Source organism: Erithacus rubecula (genome assembly GCF_903797595.1).
Source record: "Erithacus rubecula genome assembly, chromosome: 5".
NCBI lineage: Eukaryota > Metazoa > Chordata > Aves > Passeriformes > Muscicapidae > Erithacus > Erithacus rubecula.
The window spans coordinates 68,315,112-68,335,808 of NC_136687.1; the positions used below are offsets into that span (position 1 = coordinate 68,315,112).

Below are 20,697 nucleotides of genomic sequence, written 5' to 3' on the forward strand. Positions count from 1 at the left end.
GACTTACTAAGAGTGTGCAGTTCTGGCTATGGTGCCTTCTTGCCTTTTCTCTAGACCTCCTGCTCAGGAGGCTGCTGGAACCTTTCTGGTTCTTCTGCTAAAAAAAAAAAATCAGTGTGAAATGGTAGGGAAGAGGTTATGAACTTGATGCTAACAGTGATAAGCGAGTTCCTTCCATGGGGTGAGGTGACAGCAGATGGAGGTGTTGGGAGGCAGTGCTGGTAGCCCAGAGGCTCTGGTGCAGCGCGGTTCCACCTTGCTGTCACCCTCTGAAGCACGCGCGGGCTGGGCAGCGTTTTGGCACCTGCCCGTGGCTTCACAGAAGGGCTGGGAGCGGAGCCTGCCAAGTGCCGGGCCCCGGAGGAGCCGGCAGCCTGAGTCCCACAGGTCACCGGCCATGCATGGCCAGCGCCCCTGCCTGTGCGCGTCCCGCTCCGTGTGCCGCGGCCAGCTCCTGCCCGCTGGCCCCGTTCCTGCCCGCTGTCCCTGTTCCTGCCCGCTGTCCCTGTTCCTGCCCGCTGTCCCCCATGCTGCCCGCTGTCCCTGTTCCTGCCCGCTGTCCCCCTTGCTGCCTGCTGGCCCCGTTCCTGCCCGCTGTCCCTGTTCCTGCCTGCTGTCCCCCTTGCTGCCTGCTGGCCCCGTTCCTGCCCGCTGTCCCTGTTCCTGCCTGCTGTCCCCCTTGCTGCCCGCTGTCCCTGTTCCTGCCCGCTGTCCCCCTTGCTGCCTGCTGTCCCCCTTGCTGCCCGCTGTCCCTGTTCCTGCCCGCTGTCCCTGTTCCTGCCCGCTGTCCCCCTTGCTGCCCTCTGTCCCTGTTCCTGCCCGCTGTCCCCCTTGCTGCCTGCTGTCCTCGTTCCTGCCCGGTCCCGCCGAGGGGCTGCGGCCGGAGGACAGCCGAGGTCACAGCGCCGCGGGTCTGGCCGGCAGCCGGGCTGGCTCCCCGCACCCACGGCAGCCCGGGAGCGGGAGGTGTGCTGCCTCCTGAGCGAGTGCAGCGTTTGCACTCGCGGGTGTGAAGTGTCCCTTGGGAACCTGCGATTCTCCGCGTGGCTGCGGCCGGTGCTCCTCGCAGCCCGGAGGTGATCGGGCCGCGGGCGGGGGTGATGGGCACAGCCCAGCGGAGCTCGGCTGGCACACGGAGCGAGCCGGGGCAGCGCACCATGGCCAACCGTGCCTGTCGCTGGAGCCTGCAGTGCCCTTCATTCCAGGGCCAGATCAGCAGGGCAGCTTCCTCTTGGGAAGCACACACGCATTCTGGGCTGAGGCACAAGGCTAAAGGCATCTCCAAACAGCCGTGGTCAGGCATGGCTGCCTTAGGAGATGCTGCTGCTTGTCTTGAAATGAGCAAAGTAGAGGGAGAGACCCCCCCCCCCCTCGGCCTGCTGGCCACACACATATTGTATACAGAAGGTTTTAAATTTTGGTTGAGAATTTTCTGTGGCACGGCTTGTGTTTCTGCTGGTCTTAACGAATAATTGCTGACCTAATTTATCAGTGTTAAATGTTTGCTTCTCATTTAGAAGTTGGATGTGAGTGAGGATTTAAAGCCAGCATTGTCTTCTCAAAGCAAGGCTCCACATCTGCGTTCACAGGGAGTAAACACGTAACGTCCTTTCATGTGGCCAAACTGCAAATGGCATTCAGAGCCAAACCAATATGCAGCATATTTTTGTCCACATTTCTTCTGCTTCGCTTAACACCTGCCAAGCATTTCAGGAGTGGCCCTTGGTTTGATGAAACAATTCCTTGTGGGCCACCAAGCATCCTTCCCTGTCAGTTGCTATCCAAACCCTCCATGCTGCCCTCCCCACATCCCCCCCAAAGCACTCACCCTGGTCAGCTGCAGAGCTGGCAGCACGGGAGGCTTTGTGCTTCTGCCCTTCCTTTAAAGCCACTCTTCTCTCACTTGCCCTGGTGGCTTTGCCTCACTGGCCGAGGGAGCTGCTGCACGTAGATCCAATATGAGCGTCAGTGGCAGAAATGTGTGATTCAGACAAGGCAGTGCTGGTTTAAACTGGTTTTACTGTATCCTACCACTCTGGTGGAGAAACTCTCAGGGGCACTTAGTGTAACCCTGTCTGATCCCGTGGGGATTTAAGCTGCATTTTACATGAACTGGAGAGAAATGGATTTCCATTCACCCATACAGACCCTTCCAGCAGTTTAACCAGATCACTTTGCAAAGTGGCTTTAGGGCATGGGATCTCCGGTTCAGCTGGGGAGATAGGGAAGTGGGGACAGCTGTGGTGGCTGAGGAGCCCAGGGGTGACAGCCCACGAAAGGCATGGTGCAGGTACCTGGGGGCCCTGTACAGTATAGCTGGCAGGTGCTCATCGCAGCCCAGTTTTCCTGAGAGGAATTTAGGGCTGTTCCTGCACCTTGGGGTGGGCCAGCACACTGTGCTCAGAGCACAGCAAATGGGAATACCCTGCCTAAGGCACTTTGGGTTCTTGGCGTTGTTATTGCTGGTACTGAGCAGAGATTTACGAGGCACTCTGAGGTGGTGATTGAATGTGTCTGTGCTTCAGGACCCAATCATGTAAGCAAGAATTAATAAGGGGATTTTTAAGAAGAATGCCAACTCCCAGCATTTGCCACAGTTCTCGGGGATTCTACCAAAGCCCACAGCAGAGCTGCATTTATTTCATTTATTTTGATACCCAAGTCTATTTAGGGAAGTAAATGAGTTAGATGAAAATATTTATAAAAAAGAAACTGGAGAAAAGATGTTCAAGTTCCCCACCCCAAGAAAGATACTGCATTGGATGTAACAAGTGTTCCCAGGGTATTCCATGTTTTACTCCTGTCTCATTCCTGCTCTGTGCAGAAAGAATTTCTACTGTATATATGTGAGGAGGGTGACAAGGCAAAAATGTCATGAGTGCCTGTGGAGAGATAGAGGGGACTGGTCAGCACTTCCCAGCCTGGGGAATCCCAGGGAATGGGATTGTGTTAAAGACAAGAACCGTGTTCTGTACCTGCTAGCAGGAGGCAGGGCTTGATTGTGCACTGATGAATACCCTGAGCTAGAACAGCTTGTAACCCATGAGGAAGGCACTGCCCTTGCTGCTTGTGTTTCCTGGCTGGTGTAAAGTGAATGGGTGACTTGGAGCCCCCAGAGAATCCCTCCAGATGTGGCATCCCCCTGTGGGTCACTCAGATGTGATCTCTGTTTCTGTGTGATTTTGGTGGTATTTTCCTTGTAGAATCAGAACTCGCGTTTGAGGTCAGACCTCTCCTTCCATTCATGTCCATGTTTATGGCTTTCCCAGGGCAACCCTCCTTCCACAGCCCCTTGGAAAGGAGAGAGCCTGAGCTTCGCCGTCACTTTTGCTTGTTTTGGATCTTTGAGCTGGAAATTCCCTTTCTAGAGGATGCTCTTGACTTCCAGTTCAAAGTACTTCAGAGCACATTTCCCGTTGCCATTTCTCAGCATCTTGGCTTCAGTTTTATTAGCACTGGTTTTAAGTGCAGCAACTGTCATATGGGCATGAGTTAGATTTGGGTTTTGATAAAGGCTGTGGGGAGCCATCCTGTCCTGTTCCTTCCCATCGTTCCACGTATACTTTGCAGAGCTGTGCTAATTGTTCCCTTCGAAGAGTCAAACTCCTGAACTCCTGAATCAGCACTCTGCTGCTGCTGTGCCAAAAGCACTGCCAGATCTGTGTCTCCTAAGCTTTCCTGACTACAGATTGCTAAAGCAGGCTCTCATGTTCCATGGCAAGTCATTCAGGCATTCAGAGCTCCAAAATGTGGGTGTGGAGGCCAGTTTCTGGGTGCAAGTTCGAGGTGACCGTGGGTGCGGTAGCTGCTGCATAACCCCATAGGGAGCATAGCCACTGCCTGGCTCTCTGGGAGATGACAGAGCTGGCTCCGAACTTGTGGCTGCAGCTCAGCACAAGCTTGGAGCCAAACTCCACGTCCAGCAAACTGGAGGAGTTTCAGGCGAGGTCCCCGCTTGGCCTGGCTGAGCAATCAAGTTGTTTCTCTTGCTCCACGGGCTCTTAAGCTGGAACCAAACCCCAGAAGCGAAGGAGAAAGGTGCTTGGGCCACATAGGAGTGGGTCCTACACCTAGGAGTAGCCCCAAAAAGCAGAGTTGCCATGTTGGCTCAGTGCTGTGCTGGCAGCCGGGCTGCTGGGCTCTGCAGAGAGTTTTCACAAGGTCCCTGCATGCAGCACTGACTCACTTCAGCCACAGCCCCTGCAGCATGAACAGCTGGAGCAATTTCCAGTCCAGAGTTTTCCAAATTATGAGTGTTTGCGAAAGGAGAAATGACACTGAGAGTTCTTAAGGTTTTGTAAAAGACATCTAGGTTGGAGGTTTGTGTTGCCTCATAAGCATCTGTGTGTTTCGTGTGCTGGTATTTCACTGCATCACCTGGCTCCGTCTTCATGTTTGGATTTCTCTCCAATATGCCTTCACTCTTGTCCCGAGCCTTTTGCTTTCCGGGAGGAAAAGCAGTTCTTAGCCTTTGCAAGCACCCTTAAATGTCCCCCACCTCCTCCCAGCTGCTCTGTTCTCTTTTGGCTTTGCTTCAGAGATGTTTTGGAGGAGCTAGGAGATGGGACCTTGTAGGAGTTGCAGGCAGATAAGCTCCATGCAGAGAAGCCCTTTTCCACAGAGGTGGGAAAGAGCAGCTTTCCTGCCTGATGGTGGGAGAAATCCAACTTTCAGGGTGGTAAAAAAAAAAAATCCTAAGAAACTTCCATCAGACCAGTGACACTGGCTTTTCTGTCATGCCTGTTGCTGAGAATGGTCAGGTGCCATAAGAAAGCAGTTACTGGAAAGATGGGCTATGCTAATGTACTGGGATTCTTCGTGCCGAGCACAACTGCAGGTGTGAGTCGCTTCTGTGGTCTCACCACTAGTCACGTGCAGGAATTCCTTGCCATTGACCGCAGGCATAATGCACTATGTGCCAGCCCAAATCCCGGCCTGGCAGCAGCCTGCTGTTCCCCTGATGGAGGGAACCAAAGCTGCTGCGTTTGGTTTGCAGAGCTGGTCATTAACAGAGCCCAGCTCCGGTGACTAGCACAGCACAGCGCAGCGCCGGTGCAGGGCCCCATGCAGATAAAAGGTCTTGGCAGCTGTAATGAGGTATCCGTGCCTGGCAGCTCCAGGTATAAACTCAGCTGTTGGTGTGTGCTTAGCTATGGGAAATGGAGCACATCAGGCCTCAAGTCATTGCGTCCCACCTCAGCCGCATCTCACAAATAACAGCCTTGAACACCCTCGTCAGCAAGTCCATTTCCTGTGGCTGCCAGCAGCAGCTCCCAGGCCAGGTGTCCTCTGCACAGCCAGGGCTGGCAGGGCACAGGGGGGTGCAGCTGAGAAATATTCACAGAGCTGCTTATGGGAACATGGAGGGGGACAAGGCCGTCACGGGTGTCTGGCACCTTTTGCCCTTGCCAGGGGAGGGGAGCTCTGTGGGGGCACGCTGTGCTCTGCTGGAGACAGGGAAACTGAGGCACCCTGTGACCAAAGCCATTTTATGTCCTACAGCAGAGTTTGGAGGCCCCAGGAAGCCATGGCAGGGAAAAAGGAAGGCTGGATAATAGCTGGTGGTATTCCCCCCAGTATGCCTAGAGGGAAATGGGGGGCTGATGGCCAGTGCTCATGGAAGAGAGACCAAACAAGGGAAGGTGACAGCCTTGTGGCTGTGTCCCTCATGTTTACAGGTGACATGCCTCAGACCTCCCTGACTCAGAGACTTGCAGCTCCTTCTGGCGTGTGTCCAGACTTTTCTGATGTTTTCTTGGGGTTTGGAGTGGATGTGGAGCACAGTAAGTTCATTTTCCAGCCGAATTTGCACCACAGAGCCTGACATCTTCCACACCATTTTCCTGCTGGAGTCCTTTGCAGACTGAAGAGCTCTCCCTGAAAGGCTGGATGCTTTGGCACTGCTTCTGTTAGAGGTTTGCTGCTGATAATCCTGCCACAAATTCAGAATTAATCACAGCATAATGGAATCTGGTAGTGCTGGTTGTTAATTCTCTATTGAGTCTGCATTCCCGTGTTTGTTCTCATTTGTTCTGATCAGGGCCATTGTCTCTAATATTGCTGCATAAAGGGTAAGAAATAAATCAGCGGTGTTTAGCTTTCCTAACCATCTGCTCTGGCTCCCGTCCCAAACTCAGTTTTTAAGTTGGGCACAGTTTGTGTGATTTTGCCTTGTGACAGAGAACGTCTCTTGGGAGAGGAGGAAAAAGTGACTCCAGATCTCAGCCCAGGGATCGGTCATTCCAGGGATACTGCAGTTGAACTCACCAGGTTTCTGTGTCATGCCTGTGATTAGGCTGAGCTTTGGCAAAGGGGCCGAAAGGAACTTCTTTCTCTCTGGAATAATGGGAGTAATGCTTTTAACAGCAGTGTGTTACTTGGAGGTAGAAAGCACTTGGTTTGGCCAAGGAGTTGATGTGCTTTGGTGGCATTTGGTCCGTGAGGTCGGTCTCCAACCTGTGTAGACTGTGATGCACCCCTTGGGTCGGTACTGAACCTTCCTCTGGAGCGCAGCCAGTTGCTTTTAAGAGGTGTTGTTAATGCACTGAAATTCAGCGCATTTGGGAGCTGCTGCATCGTCACAGATGGGACATATATCTTGTAAACTATAAATTTTTAAAAATTATTTAGCATCTCTGTTGCTGTGTGGACCATGTGGCAGCGAGCATGGGATAATTCCACAGCTTTCATTATAGAGCACACATCAAACATTTAAAAGTCCACGGGTGGTGTTTTCAGGAACTATTATAATCATTAGGAAAGGAGAATGGGTTTAATAAGAGTGAACTGTAAACAGTGATCAGCAGCCAGACCCCGTCCCTCCCTGCAGACCCATCTGCACGGCACATCTGGGCACACAGAGCAGGGAGGAACGTGTTCCATCCCACCTGCCCCGACTGTGAAGGCAGCTGGGAGGGTCTGGGTCACCCTGGCACACACAGCAGGGACAAGCTTGAGGAGAAAAATCCGTCAAATACGCAGAGAGGCCCAGCCATACCCTTGCAGTAGCCCCTTGCGCTGAGTCTGTTGGCAGCTGTGGCTGGCTTAGAGAGCCCGTGGTCCCTGGGCTGTGCCCGCAGCGAGGACCCGGGGCAGAGCTGGCAGCTGGGGGGGTGCAGCGTGGCCTCGTCCTTCTCGGGGACCCAGACACTGCCCGAGCCAGGCTCTTGCGCTCAGGCACTGCTGCCCCTCTGGAGCCCAGCACGTAGAGCTCGGCAACTTCTTGGTGCGTTTCAGCTGACAGGATGAGACGTCAGTGGTAAAGGCATGAACTCTTACTTGAGAGACATAATGGGCACTCTGATCTACTTAACTGTGCCAAGCAGTGCAGTCCTTAGGAGCAGCTCCTTGCAATGGGCTGCACTGCGGTGTGGAGGGAAGCTCTGACGGCTGGAAATCCAGTCAGGCTGCGTTGATCATGGGCATCTTCTCAGTGATGACACGTCCCACATTACACCCAGCAGAGGAATATTCTGGAAAGAAGGTTCCCATGACTGAAGTTTGATACTCCAGGCATAGCAGCCATTGGCAGGATTGCTTCCTGTCTGTGTGGGGCGGTTTGGGGTGCTTGTGCTCACCCACTCTGGTCCCCATTCATTCTCTGGTGCTCTCCGCAAGCCTTTGGAGTTCCCTGGTGACCAGCAGTGGCTTTGTTCGGGGTGATGGAGGTCCTTGAGTAAGATGCTGTGGAGGAGGACAGTTCCAGTGTGCCAGTGAGGAAGCTGTTGAATCATTAGCTGCTTCCTGCGGCTGCACTGTGTGTCCTGCCAGGTGTTAAATGGGCAGTGCTCAAGTCAGCCGATCTGTTACGTCATTCTATGTTCCACGTGAGTTTAGGCTCTTGAGAAAGCAGCCAGGGTGCTGGCCTGGGAGCCACAGGCACCTCCAAGCTGCTTGGGGCTGGATAAGCCCCACCTAGGAAAGGCCCTGGTTCAGGGGGTGCTTGCTGCTGAGCTGTCCTTTCTGTCCCCTGAGCATGTCCTTCCCCGGGCCAGGGACACAGAGTGACAGCTGCGGTGACCTGCCGGTCACCGGCCACCTTGCAGGGAGGCCACCAGGCAGGTTTCAGCTCCAGGGAGCTGGAGCCACCAGTGGCTGTCAGTGCTCTGCCACGGCCCAAGGCGCACTGCCGGGCAGTGGGGTGGGGGAAGCACCCCTCTGCTTTGGGCTGGGGGCCCCTCAGTGGGCGTGGAGCCAGCCTTCGGATCCAGGGAGGCGCTGTGGGCTCTCCTGGCCCCCACGGGGACAGGCACCCGTGGCACCAGGGCAGGGTCCCTCCCCGTGCGCCCTCCAGCCCGGCGTGGGGCAGCTCCTGTCCACTGACCTCAATTGAGGCTGAGCAGAGAGAGCAGGCAGCTGCCCCACTGCTGCTGCTCTGTTTCCAGCACGGCTCGAGCATCCCTAATCCCCTCGGATTTTGTATCTACCAAAACAGCTTGGGCCCATCAGTAAATTGCAGTGGCATATGGTCCAGGTTTATGAGTAATCTGGCACACGCTGAAGGCAAGGAGGACGTCATCCTTCAGCAAATACAGAAAATATTGGGGGGGGGGGGGCTAGGACTGTATTTAATGTAGTTGATGAGAAAGCTGTGAAAAATGTTTACCTTTGAAGCCAGTCCTGTTTCAGCTTCAGCTGCTGGGAGAAGCTGCTGTGTAACAGAAAACAAATAGAAGTAACAGGGGAGTCTCGTTGGTCCCACAAAGGTTTTGTCACTTAAACTGATCCCATGGATGTGTGTGGGCTCGGAGGGGAAAGCAGGCAGCTGGTGCCACCCTGTACACAAGCAGTACCACATCAGCCACTTGGAATAGTCCTCATCACCTCCCTGCAGGTGAAGTTCCTCTAGCTCGGGCACATGCCTCTGCCACAGCTTCATCCCTGAAAAGAGGAGGGAAGTGCAGTTTTAGCACCTCTGGGAAGCGGGGCCTGATCGTGGACACCTTGGTGGGCCTGACCTTGTAGTGGCGGTGGTAGTCCCAGCGTGGTTTCCAGGTGTTCTCTGAGGACGCAAGGATCACATTCCAGCGTCAGTGTACTCAGCATTGGCTTCACTGGGGCAATTCACCTGAGGAGTGTCAGGTTCTGGTCAGGGAACCCTCTGTGCAGTCCTCTCCTGGCAGGGACATGAAGCTGTGAATGGCTTGGGCTGCACCAGGCAGCGTGGCAGCCCTTCTGTAAGGGCTGAGGACATTCCTGGGCTCGGCTGACATCCCCCAGAGACATCTGTGTCAGAGCTGGGACATCTCTGGCACCGGAGGACATGGGGATTGGAAGGGACTGTGCTGGGCAAAACGCTGCAGCAGCATTGTGAGAGCTTTTCCCTGGCCCCTGGTTGCTCCCTGGGGCTCAGACCAGCCATGCTGCTCCCTCCAACTGGATGAGAGCCAACAGTTTCTCCTCTCTCTTCCCCGCCCAGCTGCTGTGGGCTCTGGAGCCCCATTCCATAGAGGGCTTGAACTTCCTTTCGCTCTTCCCAAAATCCATGTTTCCTCAGTATGCTTGGAACCTCCCTCTCTCACAGCCTCCCTACACCGTGTAATGCTTTGGCAGCACTGAATGTTTTCTTTGGTTGCACAGATGTGGCTGTGACGTTCAAGGGGGAGTCATCTCCAAGAGGAGCTGCTGTCCTGTGGCCTGGTCAGCAGCACGGAGAAGGAGGAAACAGTTGGCTCTGAGTGCCACTCTGCTCTTGCTGCCACTTGGAAACACCCCAAATTCAAGGAAAGTATCGCCTCTTTAATCCAAGAGAAGGCCTCAAGCAGCTCACAAATAACTTAAACCTCGGGCTTTTACAACTTTAAACGGAGCCTTTGGGACCGTGTTGGTTCAAATCTTACATATCTTGGTGGCTCAGATTTTGAGCCCGTTGCTGCAAGCTTTGAAGCAACACGGTGTGCAGTTTTAAAGGAACTTTGATTTTCAAGTGGGAACTGATTTTTTAAGGCTGGGAACTGCACGTTTTTTGTTTTGCATAGTCCAATTTTGCATTCTGGAAACTAAAGAAAATTTCTTGTGTTAAAGGGTGGGATGCAGGCCATGTGATCTCAGCAGCAAGGTGGAGCAGGGTGCATTGTCCCAGTGGGACTAGTGCCTTTGCAGGACCATGCTGAGACATTGTGCCACTGCTGGGCAAAGTGCTGGAGCCAGGAGCTAAAGTTTCCTGCAGTCCCTGGAAATGCACGGGTGTGTGCTCACAGTTGTGGCTTTGAGTGCGTGTGACAGGCTCTTCATGTGCTCCATTGCTTTGCTGCCAGTGGCGTGTGTGTGCTCAGATGGATCCAGGGACAAATCCCCCTCGCCCCTCCAGGTCGCCCTGGTATAGCAAAGGCCCCTGCTGCCCCTGCTCAGTGACAGGGACAAGGACATCTCAGGATGCATGCCTGGGAATGATGAGCTGCATGTCATGCCAGGAAAACTGGCCCCACAGCGTCCCTCGTGCTGCCGCTGGCCTGAGGGAGGGCACGGCTCCCAGGAGGTGCTTGCTGGCATTTCTGGGGAAGGGCTGAGCTCCAGTTGTGCAGCAGAGCCATGGTCTGCAGTTGTCCCTGCCGTTCTCCTCTGCTTTCAGGTGGGTGGGACACCAGCCATGTTCTTTCCAGCTGTGATGACAGGGCATCTGGGGTGTTTGCTGTTCAGGATATGGCAGTGAGTGGTGGTGGCTCAGAATATGCATTTGTAGCCATGCACGGGCAGTGTCCTGGTGCCTGTGTGCTGCTGCAGGGCACACGCTAGGCCCTGAGAGCTGAAGGAGTTAAACTGCTTCCAAATAGGCCTCTTCATGCTAATAAAGTACCTTGGAGCTGGTCCAGCAGGCAGACACCTGGGTATTATCCAAGCATCTGACACCCCTAGAGAGCCAGAGCCTTGATGAGCTTTGTACACTCTCAGAAATCTTGGAGAAGAAAGGAGGCTTTCCATAGAAAATGGATTTTCAGGGCCAGTGAAGGGCATGACGTTCAAGATCATTGCTTTAAAATAATTTCAGCTGCAGTTAATGTGAAACAAAGAAGAAAAGAAAACCCAAGACAGTGAAAGGATAATTAATTCTGAGTTGGAGCTGCAGTTTGGGAGGGCTGTATTGTGAAGTGACCCTTTTCCCAATGATAGCTGCTCTGGCTCCTCTGGGAGAGCCCCGGGCAGTGAAATGCTGTGTCACTTGTACACTGCACGTTGGTTGTCCCCGGTGCCACAGGGCCCTTGAGTTCAGCCCTTGAGAAAAGGGCCAGCGCAGTGAGGTGTTGTGCAGGGAGCCCTGGCACGGGCTGGGCTGGGCAGAGCCCCCCGGGGCCAGCCCCCCTTCCTGTGCTGGGGCAGGCTGGAGCCCGGCTGTCCCCTGGGCTCATGGCACCCTGCCATCCATCCTGCTCGGCTCCCCTCCCCTCCCCAAACCACCAAGCACGTACCCTCGTTGAGACAAGTTCTGCAGAACCCCTTTTGCGACTCTGGAGTGTCCCTTTGGAGGGCACAGTGTCCCTGCTCCCAGGGTCTCACCCCACAGGGACTCTAAGGGAACTTGGATCAATGGATTACCCTCTCTGGCTCTGGCCTCCTCTTGCTGGTGTGTCTCCTCCACTCTTAGCATGTCTTATACTGAATTTCTCCAGAAGCTTAGAGATGCTTTGGATGAGGAGCTGTTCCAGGGACTGAAGCCTGTACAGAATACCATGTTTATTACTGGGCCATTCCGCTGTAATTTGAATAATATGTATTTCTGGCCTACTTGCTCTTCCTCAGCTTACAGAGAAACCAAATAAAAAGCATCAAGGCCAGAGCTCTAATGAGATTCACATTTTGGACATCAGATTAGTACAATAATGCATTTCACACTGTTGTTTCCTAATTTGCCTAATCAAATAAAAGGAGATGAAGCATCACAGAGCCCAACCTCCCTGTTCCAACAAGGCAGTGCTGAACCCATCACTTGGTGCTTAAATTAATTTTCCCCACACAGGTTGGCCAAAGCACAGAATGTAATCAGCATCTTGCAGCTCTGTCAGTAGGCACCATCTATCCCGGGGCTGGCAGCCCCAGGCAGCTGTCCCGAGGAGCCCCAGAGTGCAGGGGTAGCCGGGGAGCTTTGGGGGAAGAGGGGAAGGGCTCTGGGGCCGCTGCAGTCTGTGCTGTCACGGCAGGGCAAGGTCAGTTCTGGGCTCTGCTGGGTCCCACGGGCAGAGCACATGGGGCTCCCTGTGCCCTCAGGACATTGTACAGGGAACCCAGGGCTGGTGGAGCTTGGGCGGCTGCCTCAGGGCTAAGCTGGGCCTGAGTCAAGGCTCAAACCAGTGCTCTGCTCAGGGAGCGATTTCTCCACCACTTAGTCATGTCAAAAATGGGCAAAAATGGGCAAAAATGGGCAGGGCTCGTGCTCCAGGTACATCCAGGTTCCTGAAGGCAGCCTAGAAGCAGCATGCTGCTTGGAACAAGTTTTCCTAAACGTCCTGCTAAAGGAGCAGTGCTGCAGGGAGCTGGGTGGCTTTTTGGGTACTGCCCAATTCACCACCCAGAACAAAGCAGTTCCACTTGCAGAATGCTGAGATCTGGGAACCCCACAAATGCTGCAGGACTGGTGCCATTGCAGATGCTTTCCTCCTCCAATGTGTTGGAGATTTTAGCAGAAACTGAGATTGTGCTTTTAAAGGAGAACCAGTCAGTGGGTTTGGGGTTCTGTTATTGTACACTGGGAGTCAGGAATGGCATTTTGGTGCTGGTGACATCAGAGCAGATCTAAGGTCCCCTGAAGTATAAAACGAGGTTTGAGTTCTGTTTCTCAGGAGGTGTGTTCTGGGCTCAGCTGTGCCCATCCTGCTCCCAGGCCACACTGCCATGCCCCTTTGGGATGGCCAGCAGGGCATAGAGGGGAGCTCAGGGACAGAGCTGAGCTCCCACATTTCCCCAAGTGGCTGCTATGGTGAGCGGCAGCTTCCCTAGGCTGAACTCCAAAGGCAGGTGATGCTGGTGCCTTTGCCGCTTCCCAGCAGGCTAAGGAGAACACCTGTCCTGCAGCAGAGCAGGGTTCCTGTCGTCATGAGGCAGCACTCAATGAGAAAGGATCAAACGGGGATTTATCCCTCGTTGATAGCACTGGGTTCTTTCACCTTTCCCCGCAGTCTGAATTGTCACCAATAAAAGAGCCGCTTCTTCCACAGCTGGTAAGGGAGGTTTGGTCTGAAATGACATAACACAGAATTCCCAAGTTCCTCCTACATGTGCAGGAGAAACAGCAGAAAGAAAGACCTAAAACCCCCCCCTACTTAGAACTTCCATCTTTGTTTTTTCCCTGGAGTATGTCAGCACGATTTGAGCCATGAGGACGTGTTAAGGTGAAAACGGTAACCAGGGCAGTCTGATGTCAGCACGGGTTTTGCAGCGGCCAGACACCTGTGTCCTGGGAGTTTGTGAGAATCCCAGGGAAGGGATGCAAATCCATGCCCTGCATGAGGTGCCATTGCTGAGAGGGGTCAAAAATAACTTTATCCCTGCCAGTAAACCCCAGCACCCCCAGGAGTGGGAATGCACCCCTGTGTGGCAGCGTTCCAGTGTGATGAGGCTGAGTCAAGTGTGGAAATCAAACTGCAGCATGTGAAATGCAGAGTTGTGGTGTCACATTAAGGGATGATCAGAGGAAGAGGGATGTAGCAGAGAAAGTTGCTGCAGGAAAATCCCCATCGGGAATTGGCAGCTGCCAGGCAAGGCTGTCCTAGGCTGCAGTGCCTAGGGCTCGGGGTGAGCCTGCATCGCGGCACTCACAATTCCCTTCATTTCACCTTGGATCAGCCTGGCCCGGCTCCCCCGGGTCACATGCAGCAGGTTCATGCCTGACAAATGCTGTAGCTCTTGTGACATCGAAAAACTGAAAGGGAATGCGCCAAAAATTAATTTTTAGCTTGTATTTGCTCCAGCCAGTTCATTTCTGCTATTATCGAAGCGTATAAAATAAACATTGCCTTGCTGTATTGAGGATCTTCTTGTTCCCATGAATTCTCCCTTGCCTCACTGGTGAGAGGAGCCCCTCAGGGTTGCTTGGTGGCATTGCTGGCTCTTTGTGCATGGCTCTTTTAGGGTTCTCTCAGGCATTCTGAGCACTCCTGCCAAGAAACTCATTTGTGTCATCTGATTCAGTGGATTGTGTATCACCCTACACCTCCTGCACCCCAAATTATTTGTGATGGATGTTCCACACTATGTAATAAGGAAACTCTCAGGTACCAAATTCTGCACCAAAATGCCAAGTGTAACGTGCTGTGATATTGTGCCACTTAGAAGGGAATATCCATGTTGAGACCCAGAATGTGGTTTTGCTTGGGATCAGGCTTTCTGTGAAGAACTGCTCATTTCCCAGTTTTCAATGGACGCAGGCAGAAAGGACAAAAAAATGGTCAGTGCATTTCTACTTGTGTGTCTCAGTTGGTTGCAACTGGTCTTTGAGAGGCAGCAGATAAGCGTGAGGGGAGAACCCTCTTCATCTGCATGTTGTCCTGTTAAGACCGTGCAGCTCGGAACACGAGCCAGCGCTCCAGTGATACCTTGGAATGTGTGTAGATGGAAAACGGAGGAGTAAGAGGGAACTGGCTGTGTTTTAACCTAGCGTCTGCTGAGCTCCGTGCCCGCAGCTGTGCCGCCTCAGCACCTCGAGGAGCAGTGCAGGACCTCCCCGGTGTCCTGGCACACCTGCCCAGTGTTGGCTCCCGGTCCTGCTTTGGGCTGGAGACTGCGGAGAGATGCAGTCAGCGGCTTCAGCTCAGCCAAGAGCCTTGCGAGCCGTGCCCAGCCCAGGGCCAGTGCCCGCCGAGCTGTGGGCGTCGCTGCGGGCACTCAGTGCTTCTGGCTGATCTCCGCAGGGCATGAGCAGCGTTCCTGTGCTGTTGGAAGGGCCCTCCCTGGCCGCGGGCAGCCGGGAGCTTTCCTGCCCGCGCCGTGCACGGGCTGCCTCTGCAGGCCGGCGCCGTGGGTCACCATGGCTCTGCAACAGGCGGGTCTGACCTGTGGGAACGATGGGGAGGCTACGGGGGAGGAGAAGACGGAAATAAGGACTGAAACTTAGATAATAATTTTATTTGTAGTCTAACGTGCAGACACGGCCGTTGCTGATGAGGTTACCAGTGACATAAATAAACTCAAGCCGAAGATGTAAGCGAGTGGATAAATGTAAATGCATCTTTGGGCAGTGCCACGGATTTGGACATGGACCAAGAGAATCATTTCTGTCCCTTGCGATTCCAATGAAGAGCACAAAGGAGATAATTAGCCCAGGATGCTCCGCATTGCTCTTTCCATCTTGCACACATTCGTGCCCACCAAATGTGAAATGTTCGCCTTTTCCCCTCCAATGTGATGGTTGTTGAACTTATTTTTAGTGTCATTTGATAAGCCTCCCTGCTCGCAGAGAGACATCCCACTGACCCAGCCACTGGTCATTGTCTATACCAGTTCCCATCAAAGCGGGCGCGCTTTGTCAGGTTTCGACTCGAATATCCATTCTGCCTCTGAAGTACAGTATCGAAAGTGACTGGATCATTTGAGCCTTTTTCTTCAGCTGCTCCCTCCTTCCTCCCCCACAGTGTTTCCACTCACGCTAACATAATTTGGCATCGTCGACGTGACACGACACCGGTTTTTCTAAAAAATTATAATACGTACGTTGTCAATGTTTGGTGATGGCCGGCGCTCCCGTACATTTAATTTCCGAATTGAGGGAAGGAGGTCTTTCCCAGTGCGGAATCGTACCCGACGCTCGGCGCCCCCTCCGCCGCTGAGGAACCCACATACAGTAATAGGTCATTCAATGTCAGAAGGCATAAAAAAGATGAGCAAAATCTTCACAGGCTGCTGCTTGCTGTTGCCTTTAATTATATTAATTAAACTTTGAAATTCTCATGCAAAGAGAGTTGCTGGCTTGTGACGCTGAAGAGCCCTTGGAGATTTGTGGGGGGAAAATACCCTGAGATACCAGCTTAGTGGCTACTGCTTTTTTTAATTAAAAAAAAAAAAAAAATAGGCAAGCCTACGACTGCTAGGTATGTTTATAGATGATGATGTTTTATGCGCTACTGAACTGTGAATGCAGGAAAGGGGGAAAAAACCACCAGCCGCAGTGTCAAGGTCTTGAAGCGTCAGTCCCTCCAACTCGGCTCAAGATCCCTGCTTACAGGCTGTCTCCCCGCGGAATAACGCTCTAGTAATTCCTTCCTGTCCCGGGTGCATAATGAAAGAAAGGTGTCTTCAAAAACTAAAGGGCAAAGTCTTGCTCGCTACCGATACCTCGAGGCATCCTGTCTACATTTTGTCATGCGTGTGCACTTTTCAGTGCTGGAGTGACAAGATTTGCAGTCAGAAGGTTCCCGTAAGGCACGATGGAGGAGCTGGCGAGGGCTGGGGATCTGACATGGCTCTGAGGCACTTGGCTCCGCGCCTGCTTACCCTGGTGGGAATCGTTATCCTGCGCCCGTGGCGAGCAGTCCCTGTGTGAGTACCACGTGCCTCCGCCGCAGCTGAGGAACGCTGCTAAAAGCACATTGCGTCCTGAGAATCTGTAGTCAGTCCTTAAAAAACAGCGAATAACAGAGAAAAGCATTCTCATCTTTGGTGTCTGTGCTGCCCCTTTGGCGCTGCGCAGAGCCAAGCACACGTGGCAGTGCCGCTCTCCGGGGCACGGGCAGAGCAGCGGCGCGCAGCTGGAATGTGGGCTCCAGGACCAGGGCTGCAGGAACCTGCGGGGCTCGGGCTGGAAGATGGTCCAAGGGATGCAAGGAAGGGCTCGGTTCTCTCAGCTGGGTAGGACAGTGGCAGTGTGGCTCTCTCTCCTCCCAGTATCCGCTGCTTCTCCTCTACTGAGAGGGAACTCGGGTGAAGTTGATACAGCGGCCCTGAGGGAAGAGAGGAACGGTTACTGGTGGAGTAGCGCACAGAGGTTGCTGGATGCTAGAAGGAGGCTGTAATTGAAATTCAGATGTTCGGGAAAATAACAAACCCATGAAAAACCTTTTAAGAATTAATGGAAATTACCCAGAGTGAGGCACCACATTTGCCTTACAAATGCGGGCTCTAAGCAAGCGCGAGGACACGGCCGACACATTCCGACACTCCCAGGCCTTCTGTGAGCATAATTCACAAATTCTGGCAAGCTGCAGTGAGCAAACCCAAACCCATCTGACCGTGCGAAGGGAAGAGCCCGGGAAGGCAGATCCTGCCCCCAAATCTCCCCCGAGCCAGGTCCTGACACAGTGAGTGCAGATAGATGTGACTGTTAGTTAGCAGAGCTGCTGCCGATCTGAAACTGCATGTTATTAGCAAGAACCCTAGCTCTGAATCTACAGACTCTGTACTTATGATCTGTAAATTGCTGTGCACAGGAGGAAAAGGCATTTCTCGTGATGCCATATCCATAAAGGGTCCATAAAGGTGAACCCTGACAGCTTCCAGTGTAGCAGAACAAAACATATCCAACAGCAAAAGCTGAAACCTTTTTTATCCAATTGGGAGCTCATTTAAATGCCTAAACTCCCACAGGGTTATGGCATGTTGGAGTAGGGTGTGCTGCCTCAAAGCAGCTCTCTGGCACTGCAGCAATTCCTTCCCTTTGGTCACGGGCATCTGTCAAGGATGGTGCCACGTGAACAGTGCTGGCTTTGCAGCAGGCAGCACTGCTTGTGCTCTGAATCTTCATTTCTCCTTAAAGAGATGCACTGCTGGAGGGAAGTTACTGCTTTCTCTTCAAACCTGGGAGACGATGGAATTGCCAAGTGAAATTTGGGCTGGGTTTCATATTTCTGTCATTCTTTTAGTTTGATCTCCAGTTTTTCTGGGTATCAAGGAGAGCGATGGCACACAGTTATCTGGCATGACACAAGCAGGTCTTGGCTGGCATGAGAGGGGCAGTGTTCTTGTCAAGGGGTTTCCTAATGGTTCAGTGCTGGTTCTGTCAGCAGCTTAAGAAATACAAAACCGGTGAAAAGGAGGGGACGGGAGCTGTACTGTAGGAACTTCTGGCTGCCATCATCTGTATTATAAATGTAGAAGAGATGCAGATAGGTAAACCATGGAATCCTTTAGGCTGAAACAGCTCTTAAGATCACCCAGTGCAACCAGTCCTTCAGCACTGTGAAGGCCACCACCATGTCCCCAAGTGCCATATTCACATGGCTTCTCTGCCAGGATGAGTGGTTCCAGACACAGCAGGGAGAGAGGACAACCTGGAACAAGCACCGCTCTCTCTGGGTCCCCTCTCATCTCCCACATCTCTGCCCCCAGCTTCTTTATTCCATGACTCACAGATAAGGGAGGAGAGAAGGAAGTTGTGTGGTTGGGCAGACTCTTGCCTGTGTCACTGGCAGGGAAAGCACCCTGAGCTGGGGAATCTCTGGGCCCTGAGAAGCAGCAGCTCTCCAAACTCTGTCAGCATCAGATGGTAACATGTAATAACAAATACTCTGTCAGTTGAAATGGCAACTTCAGCCATTTGCATTCTAGACGGGCAGACTGAGGCAGGCACAAAATAAAAGGCTGATGGTCACTTGTCAGGGGTTTATCACTTCAGATCACTGTGAGCTGCAAGCTTGCATTACTAGAAACTCAGTGATGTGACCAGCAGCACTCTGGTGTGGAGAAAGAGCTGCAGACTCACCTAAGTCTTTCCTGCAAAGGTGCCCAAAACCTCCCATGCAGCAATATCCCCGTCAGCATTGAGACCCGGCTCTTAGAAACAGAATGTTAAATTCTCCTTCTCATTAGTCTGACCTTTACAGAAAGAACTATTTACTTAAGTAGAAGCACTATTTACTAAACATTAGTATCACCAGTCTGCTTTTGGAGTTCCCAATTAAAACCTGTGTGTTCCACGTAACCAATTCCACCAATGCATTCCCATCGTGGTGGCATTGCCAGGATACCGCAGTGTGGGGAGTTCCTGTTACACTTGTGTCCCTGAGCTCAATTAAACCATCAATCCAACCAATTTGAGTTCCGACGTACCATGCCTTGTAAATCACTGGCTCATAAACCTTAACAATACCAACATGTAGTCAGTACGAAATTGCACTAAATTAGTGGTTTAGCACTAGAGTAATTAAAAAAAATGAGTTAAGCATGCATTCTGTGATCTTTGTAGGGAATATGAGATCTATCTCCATGCACCAGATCCAAGAGGAGAAACCTCACCCTTCATGCTCACAGATGCACCAGAGGTACTGCAGGGGAAGAGTGTCACAGGTTTTTAACAGCAACGAAAAAGAGGAAGGAGATCTGTGGCAAGGGGGGGTTTACCTAAGAAGGAACTCTTTTCTATTAGACCCGAGCAATTTCTTTAGCTGTTGAATTTCTTACTGAATCTATGGTACAGGCCAGCAGGCCTGGGATCTCAGGGAGTAGGTGCTCCCACCAATGCCCAGGTTAGAGCCTCACCTGGCAAGGCACCAGGAGGGGCCTGCAGAAGCAGCTCACAGTCTCATGTCCCTCTCCAAGCCCGTAAGGCTCTGTGGGCAGTGCTGGGGGGGAGATGGCTTTGGGACAGTGTCCACCCCGGGCCTGGAGCCTGGCCACTGACTGGCAGGCCAAGTGTGACGAGCACTTTGGGGTGTCTGTGTCTGTGTGTGTGTGTGTGTGTGTGTGTGAGCAGACACGTGCTGCTGCCCGTGCCATCCCAGGGGAATTCTCGGCTCTGGCAGGGCAGGAGAACACGGCAAGGGCTCCTCTGGAGCCCTTCTTCCCGTGTTGATCAGGAATTGAGAAAGGGCAGGTGAAGCAGGCTGGATCTGGAATGGCATGTCACCACACTGAGCCTCCAGGCTGAGCTGCTCTGCCTACTCTCAGGTGCTTGTCCTTGTGTGTTTCCTTCAGCACGCTGAGTAGTTGAACCCATGGGAAAAGTTTCCTTGGATGGCACTGCTGATGTGTTCAGGCTCAGGACAAAAAACAGTTGCTTCTGCAGAGGAGCACTTGGCAGTGCTGTTGTGCCAGGACAGTCGTTGCTCCGTGTGATTTCTGATGTCCTAAAAGCTTGGCTTCTCCTGCCCTTGGAGGACTGAGATCCCCACAGCCCGTTGCTGAGACTCACGTGCTCCTGCTTCGGCTGCAGTGTCCCATGAAGAGCACGTGCCCTTTTGGGATTTGGCACTGATCCTGCACTCCATGATTGGTGCCTGCAGAGCCATGAGGAAGGAGAGGGCTTCAAATAATGTCCTTCCCAAGACATGCACTGAACACTGTTGTTTCTGCTGCCCCATCCTCGCAGCACTACCAGAGCCTCTTCCATCCCTGTGAGCACAGCCTGTGTCCCCGGCAAGCGATCTGCTCCCAGCAGCTCCCGAGGGCAGCCTGCCTGGCTGCCGCTGCAGTTTTGGGTCAGCAGGCAAGAACCTGCTTTATCTGCTTCTGTTTCTTCTCACCTGTAGCCTGTGGCCCAGCCTGCGCCCTGCCTCTCTCTGAAGACCCAGCCTGAGGGCAGCGGGTCCTTCCCTGTAGCCCTTGCATTGACAGACAGGACTGCGAGCGCGTGTTCCTGTTTGCTAATGCATGGGAACGGCCATCTCCTGCTTTCCACACCTCTTCAGAATCATTACCTCCCCATCTGCTGCTGGCTGGCATAACCAGTGTTCCCCGGGCCCTACACTCACGTGCGGTGCTGACAATACAAGGCAGCTCTGAGGGAGCAAAGCTGGGAGGGAGAAAACTGGGCACTGAGGCACTCAGAGTCCTGTTTCC

The 20,697-nt window shown here is 53.0% G+C and overlaps 1 protein-coding gene across 1 annotated transcript in view; it reads right to left on the bottom strand.

The window, feature by feature from the left end:
- Window positions 1-15,033: 15,033 nt before the first annotated feature.
- The window catches only part of ANTXR2 (ANTXR cell adhesion molecule 2), a 72,958-nt gene continuing 67,294 nt past the window's right edge, over window positions 15,034-20,697 (bottom strand). The window contains exon 17 of the mRNA XM_079305507.1: window positions 15,034-16,865. Coding sequence (XP_079161633.1) covers window positions 16,827-16,865 — 39 coding nt within the window. The 3' untranslated portion in view covers window positions 15,034-16,826. The remainder of the gene's footprint in view (window positions 16,866-20,697) is intronic.